At 47.7% G+C, this 22,712-nt stretch overlaps 1 protein-coding gene across 1 annotated transcript in view; it reads left to right on the top strand.

Annotated features, from left to right (window-relative positions):
• Window positions 1–17,353, top strand: part of ARHGEF4 (Rho guanine nucleotide exchange factor 4) — a 98,313-nt gene extending 80,960 nt beyond the window's left edge. Inside the window, exons 3-11 of the mRNA XM_082288363.1 lie at window positions 5,526–5,705; window positions 8,287–8,469; window positions 9,464–9,643; window positions 10,253–10,485; window positions 11,761–11,890; window positions 12,741–12,872; window positions 13,802–14,045; window positions 14,692–14,769; window positions 15,978–17,353. Coding sequence (XP_082144489.1) covers window positions 5,526–5,705; window positions 8,287–8,469; window positions 9,464–9,643; window positions 10,253–10,485; window positions 11,761–11,890; window positions 12,741–12,872; window positions 13,802–14,045; window positions 14,692–14,769; window positions 15,978–16,135 — 1,518 coding nt within the window. The 3' untranslated portion in view covers window positions 16,136–17,353. The remainder of the gene's footprint in view (window positions 1–5,525; window positions 5,706–8,286; window positions 8,470–9,463; window positions 9,644–10,252; window positions 10,486–11,760; window positions 11,891–12,740; window positions 12,873–13,801; window positions 14,046–14,691; window positions 14,770–15,977) is intronic.
• Window positions 17,354–22,712: the final 5,359 nt, after the last annotated feature.

Genomic DNA, 22,712 nt, shown 5'->3' with positions numbered 1-22,712 from the left:
CTGTGAGATAAATTTAATCTCTGTTGTCCATCATCAGACAGTGAAGCTAAAAGTTTTGAGAGGAAGCAAGAGCAAGGTGTCAGGACAATTTCAGAACTGTCCCATGGGTTCTGTTCAAGGCAGAGGCCAGTTGGCTTCTGCCCATGTTCAGAGAAAATAAGTATTTGTGTGAATGAAGCACTACTTTGGGGCAAGTGCATAAGTAATTTTTCTTTCACTCCTCTGCTGCACCTTGCATGAGAGAGGCAGAAGAGAAGCTCTGGAAGCAAGGTGACTGGTGAAGGAACTGGAGCTGTGGGAGGGCTTTGCCTCTGGGATCAGGACTGCTGCAGGGCTTAAATGTTTGGTGTGCTGGACCAGTTCAGCTTCAGTCTGTAACACACAAGTTCGGGAGGTCAAGCAATGAGCACAGGCTTCATGGCAACCATTTTAGCTCACCAGGAAGGGCTGGTCTGAGGTGGTCTTTGTGGAACATGTCTGTTTTAGGGTCACAGAGCTGAAAAATAAATTCCATTCCATTGGCACCTTCTCCCTGAACTTCCCCTTTCCCAGTTCTTTTGATGCTCCTGGGTTTATTTTTTAGCTCTGCATGATCTGCTGTACTTGGCATTGTCAAGAGAAAGCTATTCAAATTTTATTCAAATAGAAACAAGTAGCTCAAAGATAAATATTTCCTAAAGGCATCCTCATCACTCCTGTAAATTGCTGAGGTCTTTCATCTCTGTTAGTATTGCCTGGAGGTCCTGTCAGAACAAGACCAGGACACACAAGGTAATTGTGTCAAGGTGTCCAGCCTGAGACAGACAGGGACCAAGTAGCTGCAACGCAAACAAGCCCATAGAATGGGCCCTGACATGCTGGATCTGTTTGCCCACATGTAATGGACTTGATTTGGGGCAGCTCTGTGCAACAGCCCTGGCTGCATCTCCTCCTTGGCAGCCTCTGTTTAGACACTGCTCGGAGGAGCCATGCACTGATCCTCCCCCTCCATCTGTGCCACGGGAGGAGCTGCCCCAGCACCTTCCCCTCGCAGCGGGGAGGGCTGGAACAGGAGCCTGGGGCTGCAGTGGGGACACAGAAAGGCCAGGGCAGTAGCAGAGCTGCCCTCGATTTTCAGATTCAAAGCATCTGTGTTAGTGCTGCCTTTGGGTTGCAAATGCTGCTGTCTACAAAGTTAAATAATTTTATAAGCAAAGAAAAATGTTGATTTCTGATTGTTTTCCCCACTGCCAGCTGCAGGAGCTAGAGCAGCTGTGGGGTGGCTGTTTTCCATTCTGTCTTCTAACTTTTCTCTGCTATACACTTGTTTGGGCCTCTTCAAGAACACGTACTGAGTTGTCCTTGACATTACAAAGCCAGCACATAAATGTTGTTTCATGAAAATTAGTAGTTGTTTTTCAAACCTTGCTTTAATTGCAAAGATCAAACATGTGGTGAGCTGAGCCTTTTGAGCCGAGGAGGTGCCATGTTTGGCAGTGGTGAGCATTACCTTCCATCCCTGCTCCTCTGGAAGCCAAGCAGCTCCCTCAGCAGAGCTTGATTGTGCCACCTCGAACACATTTTGCCAAAACCCTTTTATCTTCTGGTGTGTTTTGTCCTCCCTGGGCAGGGAGAGTCCTGACCCTCCTTCCCGTAGCAGCTTGCCCCCAGGGCAGGACGGGGCAGCACTCTGACCCCAGCTGGGCAGCTCTCCTTGCTGCAGTGATGTGTGTCACCGTAGGTGCTCCTGTGCCATGGAAATGCCAGTCCTGGCTCAGAGTTACCCAACAGTACCTGCTCTGGGGAAGGGGCTGTTTCACTGGATGTATTTGGTATTTTTGTATCAGCCTAGGAGTTGGACTGGATACAATGGAAAATAGCAGCATAAGGCACAGCCTGAACTGGGGGCAAAGAGAAGCAGAGCCCGGCCCACGGTGATCCCTGAGCACTGCTCAGCATCCAGGTCTGCCCCTGCCCACCCCAGGGTACCAGCACAGGAGGAAGCAGGGCAGGGAGGGGACCAGGCAGAGCCTGTCAGCCTGAACACATGAAGGTGTGTTGAGTGCTGCTGTATCAAATTAATTGAGATAATCCCAAGAATAGATGAAATATTTTTTTGCTCTTTATTTCATGCTTTAGTCCATATAGATCATTCCTCCCTAGAAACATGATGTTTGTTGTCAGTTAAACAAATCCTGGCCTGTTGTTCAGGTGTATTTTTTTTATTTATTCCTTTGCATGAGAACTGGCAGTGTCTTGCCTGCCTATTTGGCCAGGCTGGTTATCCCAGAGTTGTGACTTCCTGTATTTTGCAAATCATATCCACAGCATGGCTGTTGTTGAATAGGGAAAATTTAAGGTATTCATATTAATGCATGGACTAAAATACCAGCTGAGGATTCTCTACTCAGCCCCACGGCTTTCAGTGACTGAGTAGAACCATGTGGCTTCATGAGCTGAGTGTATCAGCCCTATGTGCTGTTAACGCTAGGTCAGGCTTGGTCTCTTGTCTTCTCATCTAGTTACCAAGAGGTGACAGCTTGGTACTGTGTGGTTTTAATGCCTTCACATCACCAGTGTTCTGTTTGTGTGATCATCTCAATGCTGGAGGAAGTCTCTCTCTGGTAATGGCCACGGTGTGTGTGCCAGCCTCCACATTGTACTTGGAGCACTGATCCAGGCTGGCATATTTAAGCACAGAGCAAAGGTATTTTGTCTGAGAAAGAGCCATGTTCTGTATGTGCTGGTCACAGTTTGGATGTTGAAAAGTCTGCTGGATGCCACTCTTCCAAAAGTTCACCAGCCTATGCCCACTTCCTGAGCCATCAGGAACAGCCATCCCTTCCCGCAGGGATGTGTAACGCAGCAGGACATGGCAGCAGCTGCTGTCACCTGGTGTGGGGCTCACCTAAGTGCAGGTGAGTGCCCAGCACTGCGACTGAGATTGGCGTATTTAATCAGCTCCCCTCTACGGGGGGGGGGGGGGGGGCAGGTGCTTGGCTCCAGCCACCCCCTCACCCTGTTACCTCTCCCTCCCTGCAGCAGGAGGAGCTGGGCTCAGTTTGTGGTCTGCACAGGCACCAGTCCCTGAAGTCCTAAAGCAAATGGATGGGCTGTGCGCAGGAAGATTGCCCAAAGCAGCAGCAGAGCTCTTTTGTGAGCTACACCCGCTGTCACCCACGGCCCAGCTGCTCTTCTGGAGCTGAAGTCTGATAGCCAAGTTTGGAAAAATACACTTTTACATCCACTCTCCTCCCTACTCTTGTTGTTACTGCTTTATGTTAAAAAGCCAAAACCTCTAAATTACTGAGGGTGCTCTCAATCCCCTCATCCAGATCATGGATAAATATATTCAGAGAATCATAGAATATCCTGAGTTGGAAGTGACACACAAAGATCACCAAAGTCCAACTTCTGGCCCTGCACAGACACCCCAAGAATCCCACCCTGTGTCTTGAGAGTGTTGTCCAAATGTTCCTTGAGCTCTGGCAGCCTTGGGGCCATGATCCTGGGGAGCCTGTTCAGTGCCCAACCACCCTCTGGGGAAAGAACCTTTTCCTGATATCAAACCTAAACCTGCCCTGACACAGCTTCAGGCCATCCCTGTGGGTCCTGTCACTGGTCACCAGAGAGCAGAGATCAGTGCCTGCTCCTCTGCTGCCCCTCAGGAGGGGGAATACTCAACCCTGTCATCACCATCATCAAGCTCTTGACAGGCAAAACACTCCCTCACATACAGTGCTCCCCCACTGCCTCTCCTTCCACGTCTGTCCTTTCTGAAGGATTTATGGCCACCCACTGCAGCACTCCAGTTGTGAGAGTCATCCCACAACATTTCTGTGGTGGCACCTGTATCCTAGTTTTCCTTCTACACCATAGCCTTCGGCTCCTCCTGTTTGTTTCTCAGCCTGTGTGCCTTAGTGTGGATGCACTTCAGTTGGGCTGATCCCAGCACCTTTTTGGGGGAGAGAGGCTCTAATTTCTACATGACCATTCTGAGGCACTTCTGCTGCTTTTAATACATCAATAACCCTTTTGTTTTTGCTGCCACATGGATCTCCATCCCCTGCTTTCACAGAGATATACATAGCATCACTCCACTGCATCCCACCTATCTCTGGCTACACACCAACTGTGTAGATAACTGGGAACCTCTCACCCTCTCCTTCCCCATCATCCCGTTATTTTTGTCAGAATGGAGACACTACATTAAGCTGTTTCTGGTTCAGTGAAGGGGCATTTGCTATCCAAAGGCAGAATGCATTTCAATTTTCTTTCAAATGCCTCGTTAACCCTCTTCTGATTTACTCAGTTCACGATTATCCTGACATTCTTTTCCAACATGCATCTCTCTCCTTTGTGGCGGGGCAGAAGCAGTAACCCAGAGCAGTGGATAGCTCCGGGTGACCGAGCAGCCCAAGGTGCAAGGCTGGCCCGTGCACTGTGGTGATGCTGCTGCAGTGCTGTGACACCTACCAGGGATTGTGGGTTTCCTACAGCTTTTCTCTTTCTCCCTTGTGCCTCACAGACTGTCTTCCCATTGTCTTCCCATAATTCATCATTGCATCATTTTCCTGGAGAAAAATAGGCCTTCACTGCCACTCCACAATGGCCAAGTCCTTTTTAGCAGAACTCCAGTATGCACTCTGCCTTCTTGGGAAAATCCTTGGTGTTCAGACAGTCCCAGGTACACTCATGTCCTGAGAACTCTGTGCATGTACTCTGCAGTTGCTGAAATCCAAGGGAGACTGACCTGACAAACCAGTGGCATAGGGCACTCCTGCTGTAGTGGCCAGCAGGACCAGCCCACAGACACACCACTGCAACAGCACCCAAGTGGTACCTGGCTACCCCACAGCTGAGGTGTGATTGGTCAAGAATGGCATCAGGCACAGCATCACTGCTCAAGAGCCTCCTTGCACCTTCCAGCCATGTGGGCTTTGGTTCTGTTTTTTTTAATTGTAGGGGGTCCTGTTTTTCCTAGAGTAGGGCCTCTATGGGGCATGTAGTAAATAACTGTTGTTCCTCAGTATAATTACCTAAAACTCTCCAGGAGTCTTATTTTAAGCACCTTAAGTGTTACATTTAAACACCTTAAAGGCTTCAGTCTCTATCCATCCCAGAGTAGCTCTGAGGCCTCCAAATGCTTTCTGCTCCGAAGTACATCTCTAAATATTGATGCTCAAGGTTTTATTTATTTCAAGGCTTTCCAAAGCGGAGCTGCACTGGCAGCGTCAGAGCATCCTCCACAAACAAGGTACCATTGAGCCTTGTTTACTGGCTGAGGCAAAGTCAGCAGTATGAAATACCAGAATTTATGTCTTTATGGTAGTAAATGTAGTGTGTCCAAGTGATTCTGAGCAAATGCTGTTGAGAGCAGGGTCAGGCAAAGCAACTGCCAGCCTTGCACTAACTCCTCATTGCCCATGGGAGCACAGAGTTACCAGCACGTGCTGTCAGCAGTGACGGTGCCGGAGCTGCAGGCACGCTGGCACACGGTGCTGCTGTCGTGGGGGGACTGACAGTCTGACCTGCTCTGCCCACAGCTCATCAGCGATGGCAGCGTGGTGTACGCAGAAGCCCTCTGGGACCATGTCACCATGGACGACCAAGAGCTGGGATTCAAGGCCGGCGAAGTCATCGAAGTAATGGATGCCACCAACAAGGAGTGGTGGTGGGGGAGGATTCTGGACAGTGAAGGCTGGTTTCCAGCCAGCTTTGTTCGGGTAAGATCTTGATCTTTCTTTGCGCCATCTCCATTAGCACCAGGTGTTTGTTCTTCTTCTCCAGGTTTAATGTTCTGTGGTGACTCCTCCAGACTTTCACTGCTAGAGATAGTTGGTTCAGCATGTCTTGGTACTATTCCTCTACAAGTGGCTACAGTACAGGGTGCCCTCCTGGCTGAGCAGCAACCAGTGTGGAGAACTCCCTCTACATGAGTAAATCAGGGCCAAGGGTTCAGCTCCAGACTGGAGCGGAGCTGAGCTGTGCCATGCCAGCTGGGGAGCTGCCCTGTTTGATGGTTTGCAGCCTGGCTCCTGCTAACCCATCTGTAGATAGGCTGATTTGTGCCCAAGCACATGGCATCCGCTTCCAGGAGCAAGCAACACTCTCCTGGAGGAATCCCTGATGCAGCTGGCAGAGGTCTTAACTCCACTGTCCACTTAGGCAATATAGATGAGCATGGCACCAAAGACACCTCTCTCCAGCTGGTGCTGGGGCCAGTGCAATGCCACGTCCAAAGTATGCACCCACCTGACTCACGCACACACCTTGTCTTAGACCAGGCTGCTGGGCTGTCACACAGCACGGTATTCCAGGCACTTAAAAATGGAGGAGAAAGACATAAAAAATGTCTCGGCAGTCATCTGGGGCAATCTGAGACACTCAATGCTTGTGGGCCAAGGCTGTCCCTTGGTGCCAGCTACAAAGCCCACACAGAACAGCTGTGCAGACCAGCCCAGACAGTCCCAACTGCACGCTGCAGAAGCTTAATTTCCAGCTGAGCTTTCTGAAACACATCTGAGCTCTCAGGGCAAGTGGGAGGGAAACCAGCAGTGTGGGAGGGTGGTAACTGCTGTGCTCTGCTGTCCTGCTGTGAGGTGAAAGGCTTTTTTCCTTTCTCCTGACTGTGACTGTCGGTGTGGGTGCCTGATACCTTTCACCACCTCGGGGCAGGCTCCTCAGTGCTGCAACGGCAATTAGGTATCTAAGGGCAGAGATTCTCAGCCCTTTAGCTCTTTATCCAGGTCACTTCAGATCACAAGTGACCCAAAACCAGGTGAAGCTGAAAGGAGGTGACACGAGGTCATCTGGTCCTTGGAGAAGTTTTGAAATGCTTTGTTACAGGTTGCAGGAGATGATCTCAGCTGGATAATTATTACCAACAGTGGAATGTTTTGCAAGTAAGAGTACCAAGACCTCAGCACTGGTGGGGACAAAACTGCTTTTTTTTTTTGCAATGAAAACAAAGATTTTTTTTCTTTCATGTTACTGATAAGTTGAATTGTTGTCCTGGCTGGAAAAAAATCTGTCATAATATCTTAGAGTAAAGCAGACCAGCCATTAGGGATGCAGAGTAAGAAATTCTTTTAACAGAGGAATTACAACACTTACTCAAGCATCCAGGCGAAGATTTCCTGCTAATTACCACCGACTCTAAAGCTCACTGCAGGGAGGGCTGGGATGTCTCAAAGCTTGGGTCAGTCTGCAGGACTCTGTCACTCCACATGAGTTTCAGGCCAAGGTCTGAGTTTAAGTGTTGCCGATGTCCTGCTCACTGTGAAGGAGAACCAGGATTGCACATCTTGAGGGCTTCAGCAGTGAGTAAATGTAATCTGTGCCTGTGTTGACAGGGGAGGGGTATGCACTGTTTTTTATATGTAGGTATATTTGTATCAAGTGGTAAGTCATAGAGCCTAGAAGAAACTACATTAAAAGTTTACAGCAGTTCTGTGTCATTGTACTAAAAATTCCTATAATTATGTGTATTTTAACTTCCTATCTTTCACTCCTTCTCTGTGCTGGGACTGATCCTTTGAGTCATGTACAAAGTATTCCCGCGGGCACTGCGAGAGCTACAACAGTTCTACAAAAAAGAAAGCTCACAAGTGAAATGCCCCAGTACGTGCCAGCTTTAACTCGGGCCCTTTGCGGCGGTGACAGAGCAGACTCTGCAGCGCAGCATGGCTCCAACCTGGTGCTTCCCTCTGCTCGTGCTGTGCTGCCATCTGATGGGGGGACCGAGAGTCCCACACAGCCCTGCCATGTAGTGCCCTTCCTTCCCATGGCAGTGCCCACAGGCAGCTCTATCTGCTTTTACTTTAGCAATGAACTCTCTTTAAATAATCCTGAGGAAGCAGATACCGAGGGGCCATCTGTTATTGACAGTATGAGAACAATAAAGTTAGATAAAAACCCAACCATCTACTGGTTCTCCCCTCCCTCCCAAAGTGCTCCTTCATATATTTAAGAAAATTTCACTCGATAAACCATTTTTGTCCTGATTATGTATTCTTCCTGAAGGACTCCATATTATTTCTGTGACTTCTGTCCACAAGAAATGCCTGCTTAAAACCACCCATGTCACAGTGGGAGCAGCTGCCATGTGGCTTCAAAGTACCCTCCCCAAAGTGACTGTCTGGCCTCAGCTTCCCCGAGGGGAAAATGTTCCCAGGCAATATACACACCCTCTTCACACCTTATCCGAGCTCACTCTTTGTCTGCCATTCAGTCGACTATCCCAAACTTCCTTGGCAGAGCTGTGTTTAGCAATACAAACAGTGAACATCTTGTGTGCCTGCACAGCTTCGAGTAAACCAGGATGAGCCCATGGAAGATTACCCCCTGAAGGTAGAGGGGGGCAAAGAGGACGACTCCCGACGCTTTGGGATGGGCCAGACCACCAAAGACCAAATGAGGACCAACGTCATCAATGAGATCATAAGCACAGAGAGAGACTACATCAAGCACCTGAAGGACATTTGTGAGGTAAGGAATAAAAGGGGAAGGGACTGTGAGAACTTGGCTGAAGGATAATGGAGTATGTCCCATTCTTGCCCAGAAAGGGACCCTAAGCAGGTAACTTTTCTGAAAAAGAGACTGTATTTTCACCAGTTCTGCTGAATGGTATTATATGCTCAGAAAACAGAAGACAATTCATTACAGCAAAATCCCAAATGCCTCTGCATTTGGAGCACTCACTTGTGCTCTGATTAAATGGAATTAATTGAATTTCCCAAGCCAGAGAAAAGTAAATGTCTAGCACTGCTGTCCTCTCTAATATATGTTCTGAGGTAATATAATCAGCAACTCCAGCCTTCAGGCAAGTCTTGCTCTGATCAAAACAACTGGGGGATGCTCAGCCAATTGGGTCCTTTACAGTCAAATATGCTGAATATTGTGACACCTCTTCTAACAGACGTCCACTGTACACATTGGAGGAGTGGAGGTAGTTGGACTTTTTGTGGGAACAGAATTCTCCACCGCAATGGTACCAAAGTGGAGTGGCTCCCAGCAGAGGCAGCTGGGGCAAGGAGCACACACTTACAAACAACCCTCTCCTGCTGCAGTGTCCCCCCATCCCTTGGTGCTCTCCTCTGCCTGGAGTCAGTCAGGCAGCTCCTCACACAGGCACCCAAACCAGACCCACAACTGGACTTCAATGGTCTGAATCTATGAGTGCTGGGGTCAGAGCACCCCATTGCCTGCACACACATAAAGGGCTTTTCAGCAAGAGAGAAAGCAGCTCTGTGACTCCTTCAGGTGTGGGCTACAGCATTGCCCAGGGCTGCCAGGAGCCTGTGCCTTGGCTTCTGCTTCTATCATGTTTAGGGTAACACTAGAGGAAATAATAATTAAACATGGGTACATCTCTGCAGGAAGCAAATACAGGAACCTGGTGTACATCTGACTGCAGTCCTTGAGGCTTTCTGTTGCCACAGAGCAGGTGCCCAGGAAGCTTTCCAATTTGGTTTTCTCCTAGGGCTACATTAAGCAGTGCCGCAAGAGAGCAGACATGTTTACGGAAGAACAGCTGAAGACAATCTTTGGGAATATTGAGGACATCTACAGGTGCCAGAAGAAATTTGTTAAAGCATTAGAGAAGAAATTTAACAAAGACCACCCACATTTGAGTGAGGTTGGATCATGCTTCTTGGAATACGTAAGTAAAATTGACTTCATGGGTAAGGGGTAGTAGCTGAGCATGGATTAAGCCAGAGGGTTTAGAAATTGATCTGACAGAACTGAAGCTTTCTTTAAAAAGACCCATCCAACCAAACTAAATGTTACCACCCCCCACCCTGGCCCTGTTCAACCACTCCCCACTTCCCAAAGAAATATCCAGTAGCTCTTGTGGCTGTGGAAAGCATTTTCAAAGCACCTCATCTTCTGAACACTGTAATTCCTGCCAGACCTTGGTACTTCAGACAAAATGTAGGAAGATTCCAAAATCTTGAGTGGGACCTGGGTTTGCAGTGATAGTATTTTCAGGTCAGTGCAGGATCAGCTGTGGCTGCTCTGGGCTCTAAAAGCATTCAGCTGAGCTCAGACCAGGATATGTGGAAGTGTCTGGGTCTCTCAGATGAGCTGCAGGTGCTGAACCTGTTACACACCCTGCCTGCCCCCAGCTTTAGGTCTCCGGGCTTGAGAGCCTGGGGAGGGGAGGACACAAATCACCAAACAGCTCCCTGTGCAGGGAACACACACAGGAGTCTGTGCTAGGGCATGGCCTGGGGAACACGGGCAGTAAATCCCTCCCTGTCCCTTGCAGCAAACGGAGTTTCAGATCTACTCCGAGTACTGCAACAACCACCCCAACGCCTGCATGGAGCTGTCGCGCCTCACCAAGGTGAACAAGTACGTTTACTTCTTCGAGGCCTGCCGGCTGCTGCAGAAGATGATCGACATCTCGCTGGATGGGTTCCTGCTGACCCCCGTGCAGAAAATCTGCAAATACCCCCTGCAGCTGGCAGAGCTGCTCAAGTACACCAACCCCCAGCACAGGTAGGCCAGCCAGGGGGGGGAAGGGGCCAGGCTGCTCTCATGGAAGTGGCTGGTGCTGAATCTTGCAAGGAGGGCAGTGACTAACTGCAGCCAACACCACAATTCTTATGGGTTACCTTGTAGAAACCAGGAAAAAAAGTATTATGATGTCAAATATGTAATTTTCCACTCGAGTAGCACTGAGGTTTCCTGTCATAGATCAAGAGTTACAAGGTCCACTTTAAAATGGCCCTTTTCTATTTTATTTGCTCATGTAGCTGTGATACCAGCACATGCATACTTTGGAGCTGCATGTTTCTGGTGGTGGTGTGGAGAACTTTGCCTCCAAAAGTATTGGTTGAATATATCCCAAAATGTCCATATAGCTACACTTCACCAGTGGGAAGTTGTGCCCTGCAGCAGTCAAGCCATGCACACTTGGTGCCCCATCAGGGCTGGCTCTAAAGCCTCCAAATCCATTGCTCAGCTTCAGGGGGAAGGCAGTATCTTTGGCTCAAACAACTGTCACTTAATTAAGTACCTGAAAACATGAAAAATCTGTATAAAAGTATGGCTATTGGTCCATTGTGGTTTGACTTAATTTCACCTTCCTAATTGCAGCCCTGGTACTTCCCAGAATGGTTTTAAGCACGTCTTGTTAAATCTCTAAGCATGTTGTCTGAAGCTGACCTCGGAACAGAAAGCTCGTTAATGAAGTGCACAGATGTTTTGAGAGTTGCCTTAGAGCCAAGTTGTGCAGCTCAGCTCCTTCCCAGCTGCTCTGAACTCAGCAGAAGTAGCTGGTGGCCACAGATGGTGTGTGGGGGAGGGCAGATCAGCCTCTGTCCTACCGTGCCAGATAAGCCATCAGCTCCTGTTTGAAACAAGCCAGTTACTGTTGAACTGCTTCACCTCTGCACCAGAGATCAGTCCCTGCATGGAAACAGCAGCACTGTGAATAAGTTGTATTATGTTGCAGAAAGAAAAAGCCCTGGAGGTTCTTCCAGCAGTTCGTATTTACATATCTGTAGCTAAATTTGATTCCTTATGCCCTTCCCTTCCCCAAAGGTGGCCTAGATTTGTTACCAGACCATAAGTTGTGCCTCAAAACCAGCGAGTGTCTGAGAAGCTGCCACAGGAACAGGTGCTTCTGATTCCAGCACAGAACAGCTGGGACAGACTGCAAGTGGAACTCCTGGTTTCAGTCCAGCTCCATGCTAGGCCGCTCTCCTGTGGAGTGCAGGTACAACACCCACGTCCTGTTTTGCCCAGCCTAACACCTCTGCCCCTCCCCAGGGATTTTAAAGATGTCGAGGCTGCCTTAAACGCCATGAAGAACGTAGCTCGGCTCATCAACGAGAGGAAGCGGCGGCTGGAGAACATCGACAAAATCGCTCAGTGGCAGAGCTCCATAGAGGACTGGGAGGTAGGAGACTTCCCTGCCCAAGGAATGAGCTGTTCTACCTTGCTCCTCTTCTGCCCTTCCCACAGCTTCTCCCTACAGTGACATCTCACTGTCTAGCCCCACCTCAGCTCTCTGCCCATCTTTGTGGGGAGTCTTTTATTTTTTATTTAAACAGATATTATCTTTTAGTACAATTAAGCAGGTCTAGCATGTAATGTGGCTAGACCAGCTGCCTTTGCATGTTCCCTGGGATTTTTGCTTCCCTGATTTTCCTTGCAGAATGAAATCAGCATGTAGGTTAGTGAAATTCTATTATTTTTCTCTTGCCCCCCATTTTATCTTGAGTGACTTCAAACTCTCAAGATGGGCAGACTTTCCCCTTAATTCTTAATAAGCCAGGTTATTGTTGCAGAAAGGAAAGTTTGAGCATAGTGACAGAGGAAACCAAAGTTCCCTGTAGACCCATTAAAAAAACTGCTAAATAAAACAAACAAAATACTAATCTTCTAAATACTAGATTCAATAAACCCACACTGTCTCCCTGCCTGAGGATGTCAGGCTAAATTCTTAGCTCCCTGCTTATGCCTCCTTTGTCTGGGAAGGAGCAGCTTTCCCTGGAAAAGGAGATTTGAAAAAAACTTAGAAGGCTATTGCTCTTATCAAATTCAGTTTCCATTCCCTGGGTGCCAAGGGCACAGTGTCTTCCTGATGTGACAAGGACTGTCCTCCAGCACAGAGGCTCTCCCTCATTTCCAGGTGAATTCTGTTGGCAGGAATTCAGGCCTCTCAGCCAAGCTGAGGTTCTCCTGTAAGGCTACAGGTTCCTGCTTTCAGATGGCTGAGCCCAACTTCTTCTTTGTGCTGTTCTCAGGGAGAAGATGTCCTAGTCAGAAGCTCAGAACTCATCTATTCTGGGGAATTAGCCAAAATCTCCCACCCTCAAGCCAAGAGCCAACAGAGGATGTTCTTCCTCTTCGATCACCAGCTTGTCTGCTGCAAGAAGGTAACCCATGAATGCTGGCTACTGCTGTGCTGATGGATTTAAGTGAGCTCCCTCTCTCTATCCCTTTGTTTCCTTAATGCTTCCTGGCCTCATGGCTCCTGGCACTGAGCCTTCTCTGTGCATTCCGCGCAGTCTTTTTTCTGAGGTCCTGGGGTGTTCTGTGCACCTGAGCAAAGCAATCAGCTACAGGCCTAATTGTCACAGCAAAAGATGAAAGCATTGCACTGCTTCTGGGGTTAGTGTGGGGTTATTTTATACTACTCAGTTATGAGTGTTGTCACACAATTTCTTTTAACTACCTTGTTTTTCACCTGAACTTCCACCTTAGTGTTGTATTCAGAAAAAGCTGCAGATTCAATGAACAGCTGTGGGCCTTGGCAGTCAGTAAGGCCATGTTAACAGCACATGTAAGTCTGTAAGTACAGCTCATGCTGTTTTTCCTAAGCTGAGTAATAAAATCTTCCTTCTCAGAGCCAATGAGCGGTATCTTCCTCTGGAATTTCCGAACTGAATGTGCCAATTATTTTTTGCATATTCCGTGGCATGCAGGTAGCTCCAGTTAACTTAGGCATGGAAATCACTGTTCTCAAAGTTACTTTTCATTGTCAACAAAAAAAAAAGAGCTAGTTAGTATTTTTGGTTTTCTTTTTAACTGGAACTGAAGGATTCAAATAGTGTTTTCTGACAGAGGCTTAATGAGGATTTGGGATCACGTGTAATACCCAAGCTTTCTTCACGACAGACACCAGCCTGTCCTGACCCCACAAGCCATGTGGTTCCCAACAGTGCCCACAGCAGCTCAGCACTCTGCAGTTCCACATATTCAAATCCAGTATTCATTTCTTTTACAGGACTGTAAAGGTACCAGGAAGATGAAATGCTCCATTATATCCAAGAAACAGCAACATCTGTTGTGATCTCTCTTACAGGACCTTCTGCGCAGGGACATCTTGTATTATAAGAGTCGGATCAACATGGATGACATGGAAATACTGGATGTAGAAGATGGGAAGGACAAGGACTTTAATATCAGTGTGAAAAATGCATTTAAGCTGCACTGCCGAGACACTGAGGAAGTCCATTTATTCTGTGCAAAAAAGCCCGAGCAGAAACAGCGCTGGCTGAAGGCATTTGAGAATGAAAGGAGGCAGGTGCAGCTCGACCAGGAGACAGGTATGGAAGCAGCAATGCTCAGATATTGGAGTTTTTTAAATTATTAGTATTATTTTTGGGTTTTCATCTTTTTTCACCTACCGGCTAATGCCTGAGGAGTGAAAGGGTGGGAAGCCAGTCCATGCTGCATTGCATATTCTGAATGAATCTGTACAATTGAAAAACTGCAAACCACCACGAGCCAACACTGCTGTTTGATCTCAGGGAGGCTGATGTGTTTTAAGGAGTTCAAGCAGGGCTGACAAAATAGTCAATACATTACATTCAGGGTCCAGAACAATATGAGTGCCCAACGTGGAAGTGTCCATACAGAACAGGTTCAGTCAAGGGTTCTCACTGTAAAAGAGGGTTTGTGTTGTTTTGTCGAAATCCTTTTTAATTCAGCCTTGTGTGCTCTCTAAGATTTCAGCCACCACAGGCCTGGCCTGGCTTCTCCTCCCAGTGAAGCACGGGCTGCCAGGGGTAGGCAGCAAACCTTGCATGGGAGGTGTTTGTGCAGCACAGCACAGGCCAGGGGGAGCAGGCTCTGCCCTCTCAGCCTTGGCAGTAATTGTGGCCTCTCACCTCAGGCATTTACCTACCCCTGTCTTGCCCTGAGGTACAAAATGATGACCTGCTGCTGACAAAAATCTGCTTTATCTTCCAGGTTTTTCAATCACAGAGGTGCAGAAAAAGCAGGCAATGCTGAATGCCAGTAAGCAGCACCATGCTGGGAAGCCCAAGGGTGAGTTACACCTGAACACAGGAACACTGTGAGAATAGGGGGTCTACATGGGAGTGGTTTCAGTGAAGTGGCATTAACAAACTCTTGAGAAGGCCAGATGGTGACAATCTGCACTACAGTTCCTGGTAGACTGCGATGGCTGGAATCAGGAGACTCTTCCTAACTCCAGGAGAGCCACTTTGCAAATAATCATCACTCTGCCAAAGCCCAGCAGCTTCTGCTCCAAGGCCAGTGCAACAGCCTCTCCCTGGGAGCCAGGCTCTCCCAGCAGTATGGCATTCCCTTTGGCAAAAGGCAAGTTGTGTAGTAATCCCCATGATGCACAGAGGCCACTGCAGCAGGGACTGTTCCTGCCTGGGCACTTGTGCCTGTGGAAGATGCTCTGAACCTTGCAATTTGGGCAGAGTGCCAGGCATAGGAACCATGCTTGAGCAGAGCTCTTTGTCCTTGTCCTGTCAGAGACAATGACAATTAGCAACAGCCAGGGGAGAGGGAAGTCAAGCAAAAAAAAGGAAGGTTCCTGTGCCCACAGCACTGTTGGCTGAAGAGCGCCCTGTTGATACCACATTGCCCTTCTCTCTGTTCAGAGCAAGAGGTGCCACTTGGTTTCCTCTGAACCCACAGAGGCAACCACTTCCTCTTGGTGGTACCAGCCAGCACTTAAAGCCCAGCCACATTTCCTGAAAGCTTGGCTAAATGTCAAAATACATCAGAAATAAGATTTGTCTGCAAACAGGGAAGTTTGGAAGGAGGCCAGACCATGCTAACAGAGAAAAGCCCTTGGGGAACAGCATTAGAGGAGACTGCACAGACCAGCCTTGTCCACCACACAGGCACTGACCATTCCTACTCAGAAATCCAGCCCAGGTTGTAACAGGCAGCAGCAGTAGCACTTGCACAGCAGCTGCTTCTCCCAGCACAGCCAAAAGCACCAGTTAAGTCTGTCACCAGTCACGAGCTGTAGCTCTTTAGCTCTGCTGTCATGATGGCAGAACACCTGACAGTTGTGCAGCACATTTCTGGGCCTTCCACAGGAGCCCTAATCCTAAAAGCCACTGCTGAAAGTAAGGATAAACTAAAGGAAAGGTAACACTAAGCCAAACCCAATTCACAGCCCTGCAGCTTTAATGGGGACTGGGGAAGATAGTGGAGTGGGGGGAAAGGAGCTGTGTTCAACTAACATGCTTCCCATCTCCTCCTCTTCCCAGCCATCACCAGGCCCTACTACGACTTCCTGATGCGGCAGAAGCATCCCACCCTGCCCACCACGCTCCCTCAGCAGCAGGTCTTCATGCTGGCAGAGCCCAAGCGCAAGCCCTCGAACTTCTGGCAGAACATCAGCAGGCTGACACCCTTCCGGAAATAGGGGCAGCCCCGTGTTTGTGCCTGAACCCCTTCTGAGAAAGCACTTTATCCGTCAGTCCTGGGAAGTGGAGCCCAGGTTCATCCAATCCTTTGTTTACAGAGGATGGCACATGTGCTCCTGCCTTCCCTATTTATTTTGCAGCCCAACTGACCGTGCTGGCTCCGAGGTGAGGCCGTGTGGCCGCTGGCACACCCGTGTGCATCAGTGCCAGTGCCACGGAGCCAGCCCTGCACGGTGCCCGGCAGGCAAAGCTCCAGGAGCGCGCAGCAGGGAGCTGGACAGGCTGCAGCCCAAGAGATTTTGCGTCAGCTGTATTTGGACTCATTCCTTCCTGCTGTGCCCACCACTGCTGGCTGGCAGCTGTCACAGAGAATGGCAGCTGATGGACCCACTGGCCCCGTGGCCACTGCTGTGCTCAGAACAGTTCAGAGTCCATGAAGAGGAGGGAAAAACCCTTCTGCTCTGCCCACCCCATACCCTGCATTTCTCAGAGATATGATCCTCCTCCATGTGTCCAACTAACGCAGCAGCCTCTGCAGGCACTCAGAGCACAGTGAGCACTGCACTGTGACCTCCTCCTTTCCTTTAGTCCAACACCACCGGTGAGCGATGCCCTACATTAAACTGTGCCAACCTGCAGCATGAGTCAAGTCGAAGAATCTTTCTAGTGGGTTTGAGTCACATAAGTTAGAGAAAAATGTGCCTAATTAATACCATACTCAATTCCTTAGATTCTCATCTCTCCATCATTCTGCCATATTTCCTGGCCAATGAAAATGCTCATTGTTTGTAATGTGTTTATTTATGGTAAAAATCAGAACTGTGTATTTTGTAAGTCTGTAATTGTTCTTGTCAGATGTTGTTAACTTGATGCCTGTTTTGTCTGTTTTTCTTTTCCTTTTTTAAAGAAAGGTCAATATTTGCAAACCTAGCTCCCAGAAGTCAGAGTCTGCTGTTCAACTCTGAAACATCACTGTTATGCAAAATTCAAAGAGTGTTACTGACACTTTTAAAAATGAAAAACCACTTTATAAAGGCCTAAATTTGGCATAAAGAGCCTCACTTTAAGTACCCGAGTTTCAAACAATGGCCAAAAAGAACGAATTTAAACCTTGGTTAGCAAAAGGAAAGATTTGCCTTACCATAGTGAGAGTTAGAAGCCATACTGACTGAATTCCCTAGATTAGGAGATATCCTGCAACAGTGGAAGGAAGACACCTGCTCATTCCAACTCAAGTGTGAGTGAGCACTGTCTGCAGAGCTCAGAAATCCAGTGTTTGTGGATGCTGTAGCTGACCAAAGTCTGGTCATCCAGGGATATCTGAATTCAGTAGCATGTACAAAGTCCTTCTTGCACTATATCTTCCCCCCAAGACCAGGGGCAACATTTAATTTCATAAAGAAACTTGTAAAAGTGACTCTCAGCCTGTGTTTGTCTCCAGCATGTCTATCTGTGTGAACTTGTTTCTTTTCAAAGGCACTGTGGGGATTGTGTTCTTGCAGCTCCACAAGTGGCTCCACAGGGGCTGTGCCAGGAGGTGACCGCAGAGCAGCGATCCTGCAGAGGGACAGCGGGGACACAGGGATCTGACCAGAGGGTCCCTCTCTGCTCTGGACAGGACACTGGGTCAATGCTGGGGGGATGGGGGGGGAAGAAGAGGCAAAAGGAAAAAAAAATTTAAAAAACACTAAGAAGCCACTGAGATCAGGCAGCTACAGCAGTGTTAGCACCATGGACGCACACAGACACACACCCCAAGAGACACAGACATGGGGACACTGAAAGACACCCAGAGGCACACATGGCCCAGAAGACACACCAAGGCACTGCCAGGCATGTACAGACACCCACACAAGGTGATGGTGACCAAGAGATCCTGACACACGGGTATGTCAGACAGCTGCAGCCAGCACCACTCAGTAACAGAAGGCAATTGTCATTTCTGTGTTTACCCTAAGTGTCTGCACCCTCCTTTCCTTATCCATGGCATGTTTGTTTTGATTGGCCAGGAAGAAAACCTGTTGGCACTAAAATTACCAATTTTCTGAGTTTATCATCAGCTTTGTAGTAAGTGGAGAGGGGTAGAGGGGCAGAGGACAATCTCCTCCCCAATACAGGATCACACCCCACACCTCCCACACTGAGCATGGCCAGCTGTGACAATGCATCACATTGCTCATTATCTTGTCCAGTTGCTACCTGGGTACACTCAAGGATGATTCTCCTAAAAGCTCTTTATACCCCTACTCAAAACCACTCTGGCCCCAGTGTGAAGAAGTGCTGACATCTATTCAAAGCTCCCCCTTGCTGCAATGTCTGATCTGGTTTTAGGCAGAATGTTGTTTAATATACTCAACTTTACATCTACAATGAAGTCACTCTGGTAGAAATCCTCACCTCTTCTCCCAAGGGAAATGGGGTGACAGTGGCACAGGACTGTGGAGTGCAGCAGCTGTGAAGTGCAACAACCATGCCCCCGCTGGAACACACACAAGAATTGGCTACTATTCATTATGTAGCAATACTCTGAACAGTAAATATGCATCAAGTGGTTAAAATAATCACATCAGTTATCAGCTCTTCCAGAACTGGCTTAATCTCTGACCAGTGTGCACAAAGGATTTACAGAGATTCTTTTTTTTACAGAAGTTTTTGAAGTGCCAACCCAGACTTCTCTGGCCAGACAGCATCCCAGTCAATGGACAGCTAATTACTTTTGGAAGAATTCTAGTCTCCACTTGATTATCAGTACTCTTTCTAAAAAGTGTCCTCAGTTGGGATTCTAGTCTTGCACACCACATTTGGAGCTAGGATCCAATCCCCTATGCAAGACTGAGATCAGGTAAAAAAGCTGATCACACAAAGTGGTGGAGTTACAGCATCAACACAGAGAAACAGGTAAAGCTCACACCCTTGGTGCACAACACGCCCACCCCACAGACTGCTTTGAAGAGGATTTCATCATAAAATACCATCCTTTAATAGCCATCACCACTTCCCAATTCTCCCCACAACCCTCAGTGTTTCCTGAACAAACTGTCACAGATCATGTGCAACCTCCTTAGATTTTAAGTGATTAGACACTCAAAAGTTATCTCATCCCCCAAGTTACTCATTAAATGGCAAAGTGCACCCGTGTGTGAGATGGTGGTAACAGATTAACCAACCCCAGAGTTCCCTCCTGCTTCCCCTGGCATTTGGACTGGGGTTACTCCCATTGTTCTGCCAATGAACAGTACCAGGGTGAACACATGTGCAGGCCGGAGTGGGGGTGTGCACAGAGAGCAGATCCCAAGGGCATCAGCTAAACTTGTGGTAATGGGGTTTCTGGTGTATGAACAACAGGTCAAGTACAGCCTCTGACAAGCTCTCCAAGCTAAATGGACAACACCATCATGCCAGTTCCACAAGAAGAATCAGAGCTGTGAGACATCAGCATCCTTTTCTCTGGAGCTGAACCTTCAACAGGGGCCAGAAATGCAGATTTGCATACAAAACAAACTGAAGCTCCTGACATGAGTCTGAGTACCACCAATCCTTCTGGATTTTAGGGTAGAACCACCAGAACTACTCAGAAAAACAGTTCTGCATTGAGTTACACAAAGAGGACAAAGAGGTTGAGTCAGGAGTGGTTTGGGGTTTTTTCTTTAGGGGTGTTGGCTCTATCTGTTCCTCTCCTTCTCTAGCTATCCCATTTAGGAAGCTTCTTATAAAACCATCCATGTTCTTAGGTTCTTAATGACCCAAATCTGCCCAGATTTCATTTGGTCAAATAAAACACAGAATTATGTAAAGCATGTGAATCAAAGAATGATTTCCTGAAGCTACCACTTAACTGAAGAGAACCAGTGGCTGCTAAATAACGAAGTTTCTGTTCTGACCCAAAAAAAGGAAAAAAAAAAAGAATCTCTATTTTGAAGTATTGGTTTAGAATACCTGATTCAGACACTGTGGGTACATACACTGTTCAAGTTCTAATAGCATCAACCCCAGCACAAACTGTCTTTGTCCTAACTCAAAGTCAGAACTAGGTCTATTCCCATGGAGAGGAAACTTCCCCCAAAGCAGCCTTTAATATCTTTCCTGTTTTGTCCATTCCTGAAGGACAGTGGGGTGTCAGCTGGGGAGGAGCCCCATCTGTGTCCAGCAGAGTCATGGCCTCACTGAGTCCACTGCAGGAGATTCCCACTGTCCAGGACACTGCTCTGAAAGCCAGCACAGCACTCTGTCATCCACAAGCCAACCATGTGCCAACCACCTGCACCTGGGTGTCCCAACAGTTTCCTGAAAACACCTGAAAACCAGGCCTCACCATCACCAACAGGGCTAACTCAGAATCAAGGCACCAGCGAGTAACAAAAGAATCTCAGCTTCAGACTGAAAATACTTCATTTCTTGGGATGCCAGAATGACAGAAATTAGCTTTTTAAAATAAAAAGGCCTTTCACCTGATATGTCAAAATATCAGGCTGAGCTCCTCCAGATTAACTGTAGTGGAAGCACATCTTCATTTAAACAGCATCATTCAAGAAGTCTGTGGCAAGACTGGTATGCAAGTATCAGTCTTTTGAACAAAGTACTGCACCACTCACCACCCAGACTCTGGAGCTGTCAGCACCTGGGAGGTGGGACAGCATCCAGCAAGTGCTAATTTCTTCTTTATTGTTATTACTTCAATTGTTTTAATTCTCCTGTCAAGTTTCACTATGTACCTGCTCATGAGGGTTATGGCGATTGCAAAGCCCATTTGGACAGTGAATATAGTAGAACAGTAACTCCTAAAGCTTTAAGGAGGGAACTACTCACACCTCATCCAACTGCTGGAGGCTAAGCCTGTGCCTGCTGCTACTCACATTCTCTACCAAAGTGGGCAGGACTTGCCACTGCTGCTGCCATCAGCAGTACCACACTGGTACGACCCAAATATCAACTATAATGTCCTGTACCAGCCTACCAGCAGAAACTCCCTGTTCCAGAGCTCCCAGCCTAAACAAAGCTGTATGGTCAGGTCTTCAGGTAAGTAATGGGTTAAAGAATAAGAACTCTGACAGTGGATAAAAATCATCTGAAAAAAATGGAAGTGTTTTCAGCTGATTTTAACCCCCTGAAAGCACCGTGGTGCTCTTTTAGTTGGACAGTGTGGGGAGGGAAACAATCTTCCAGGCTGCAGAGACCAATCAGTGCAGCTCATGTCAGAGCGAAGGCAGTGCTAAGTGGGAGCCAGCAGTGTGACCCGGCAGAAATGCCTCCTGCACACCCTGCCAGTGCTACACAGGCAGGGGATTGCAGCTCGGGGCAGCAGCCTGGAGTCACCTGCCTTTCCACTCACAGCCACACAGCTGCAGGCTCTGGAGAAGCCAAAGGGTGCTCCTTCCCAGCCACACAGCAATCCCAGCTTGCCCTGCCTTGCCATTAACAACTCACGCTTAATTTCTCCCGTGTCTCTCACACATTCCCTTAACAAGCTACATTACTAAAATCCCATGGCTTTGGCAGTGCTGGCAGCTCTAGGAAAAATGCAGGCTGCTTGTTCTTTTTGCTTAGCACTCCTGTCATCTTTCCTCCTGCAACTACACCCCTCCTTTCCGCACATCCTGAGCTTCTCTTTTGCACAAGTTTGCTACCAAAGCAGCTCCCTGTTTCACAGCCTGTGCAAATGAAATACCTGTGGTACTTACCCCAGAGCTGTGTACCTTTGTGTGTGACTGCTTACATTTACAGTTGTGAGATGGGAAATAAACAAGCTATCAACTTTAAGTCTTGTATCATTCTGTAATCCTCCCATAAAGCAGTTAACTACTGACTATACAGCATCAGCCTTTGTATCTGCCATAACCCCACGGAGCTACGTAACAGCATTCTGCTTGGAAGTTCCTTCTAACCTTCCACACCTACTTCTTTCCCTTTTCTCCTAAGCAGCACCCACTCATTACCCAGGCTTGATAATAATTTGTGGCTCTTTTTCTTTAACCTCTAGCAACCTGAAATAATATACCTGCTATCTAAATCACACCATCAAGAAAAAAACCTTATCCCCAAACACAGCCACATGTTCACTGAAGCAGAGGGAACTGCATTTGAGCTCAACTGGGAACTTCACATAATTACAATTCTTACAAGGCTGGCAAAAGCAAAACTTGGGGAAGGCGTGTTCCCCTCCTCCTTTCTGAAGCATCAGTTTGTCCACATATTTTACCTTTCTTGCCCAGAAAAGAAAAAGCTATTGTTAAACACTACAAAGTAGATTACTATAGCCCAAAAATGAAGGTCCAGCTGTGGTAATTTAAGCTGACAGCTGAGCTGCTCAGTTTCAAGTTCTGTCATGTTTGCATTGGAAGTATCTCTTAGCCCACTAAGGACCACAGTTGTGGGTTCCTTGTACCCACAATGCTCAACAGCCTCTCCTCTACATCTGCCATTCTCCCTGTGACACAACCCAGCTTCCCACAGCTACCAACGACTTCTGGCTGCTGTTTAAAATAAACATTAAAAACCTAAAGTGGTCACATGGCTTCCATTCTATTCTGGATGATTGAGGCAGGATAGGTAATAGCCTGATGGATACTGAAATAAAAT

Source organism: Coloeus monedula, assembly GCF_965178545.1.
Source record: "Coloeus monedula genome assembly, chromosome: 10".
Lineage (NCBI taxonomy): Eukaryota > Metazoa > Chordata > Aves > Passeriformes > Corvidae > Coloeus > Coloeus monedula.
The sequence above is the reverse complement of the archived record's forward strand: the minus strand, read 5'-3'. Positions and strand labels throughout refer to the sequence as shown.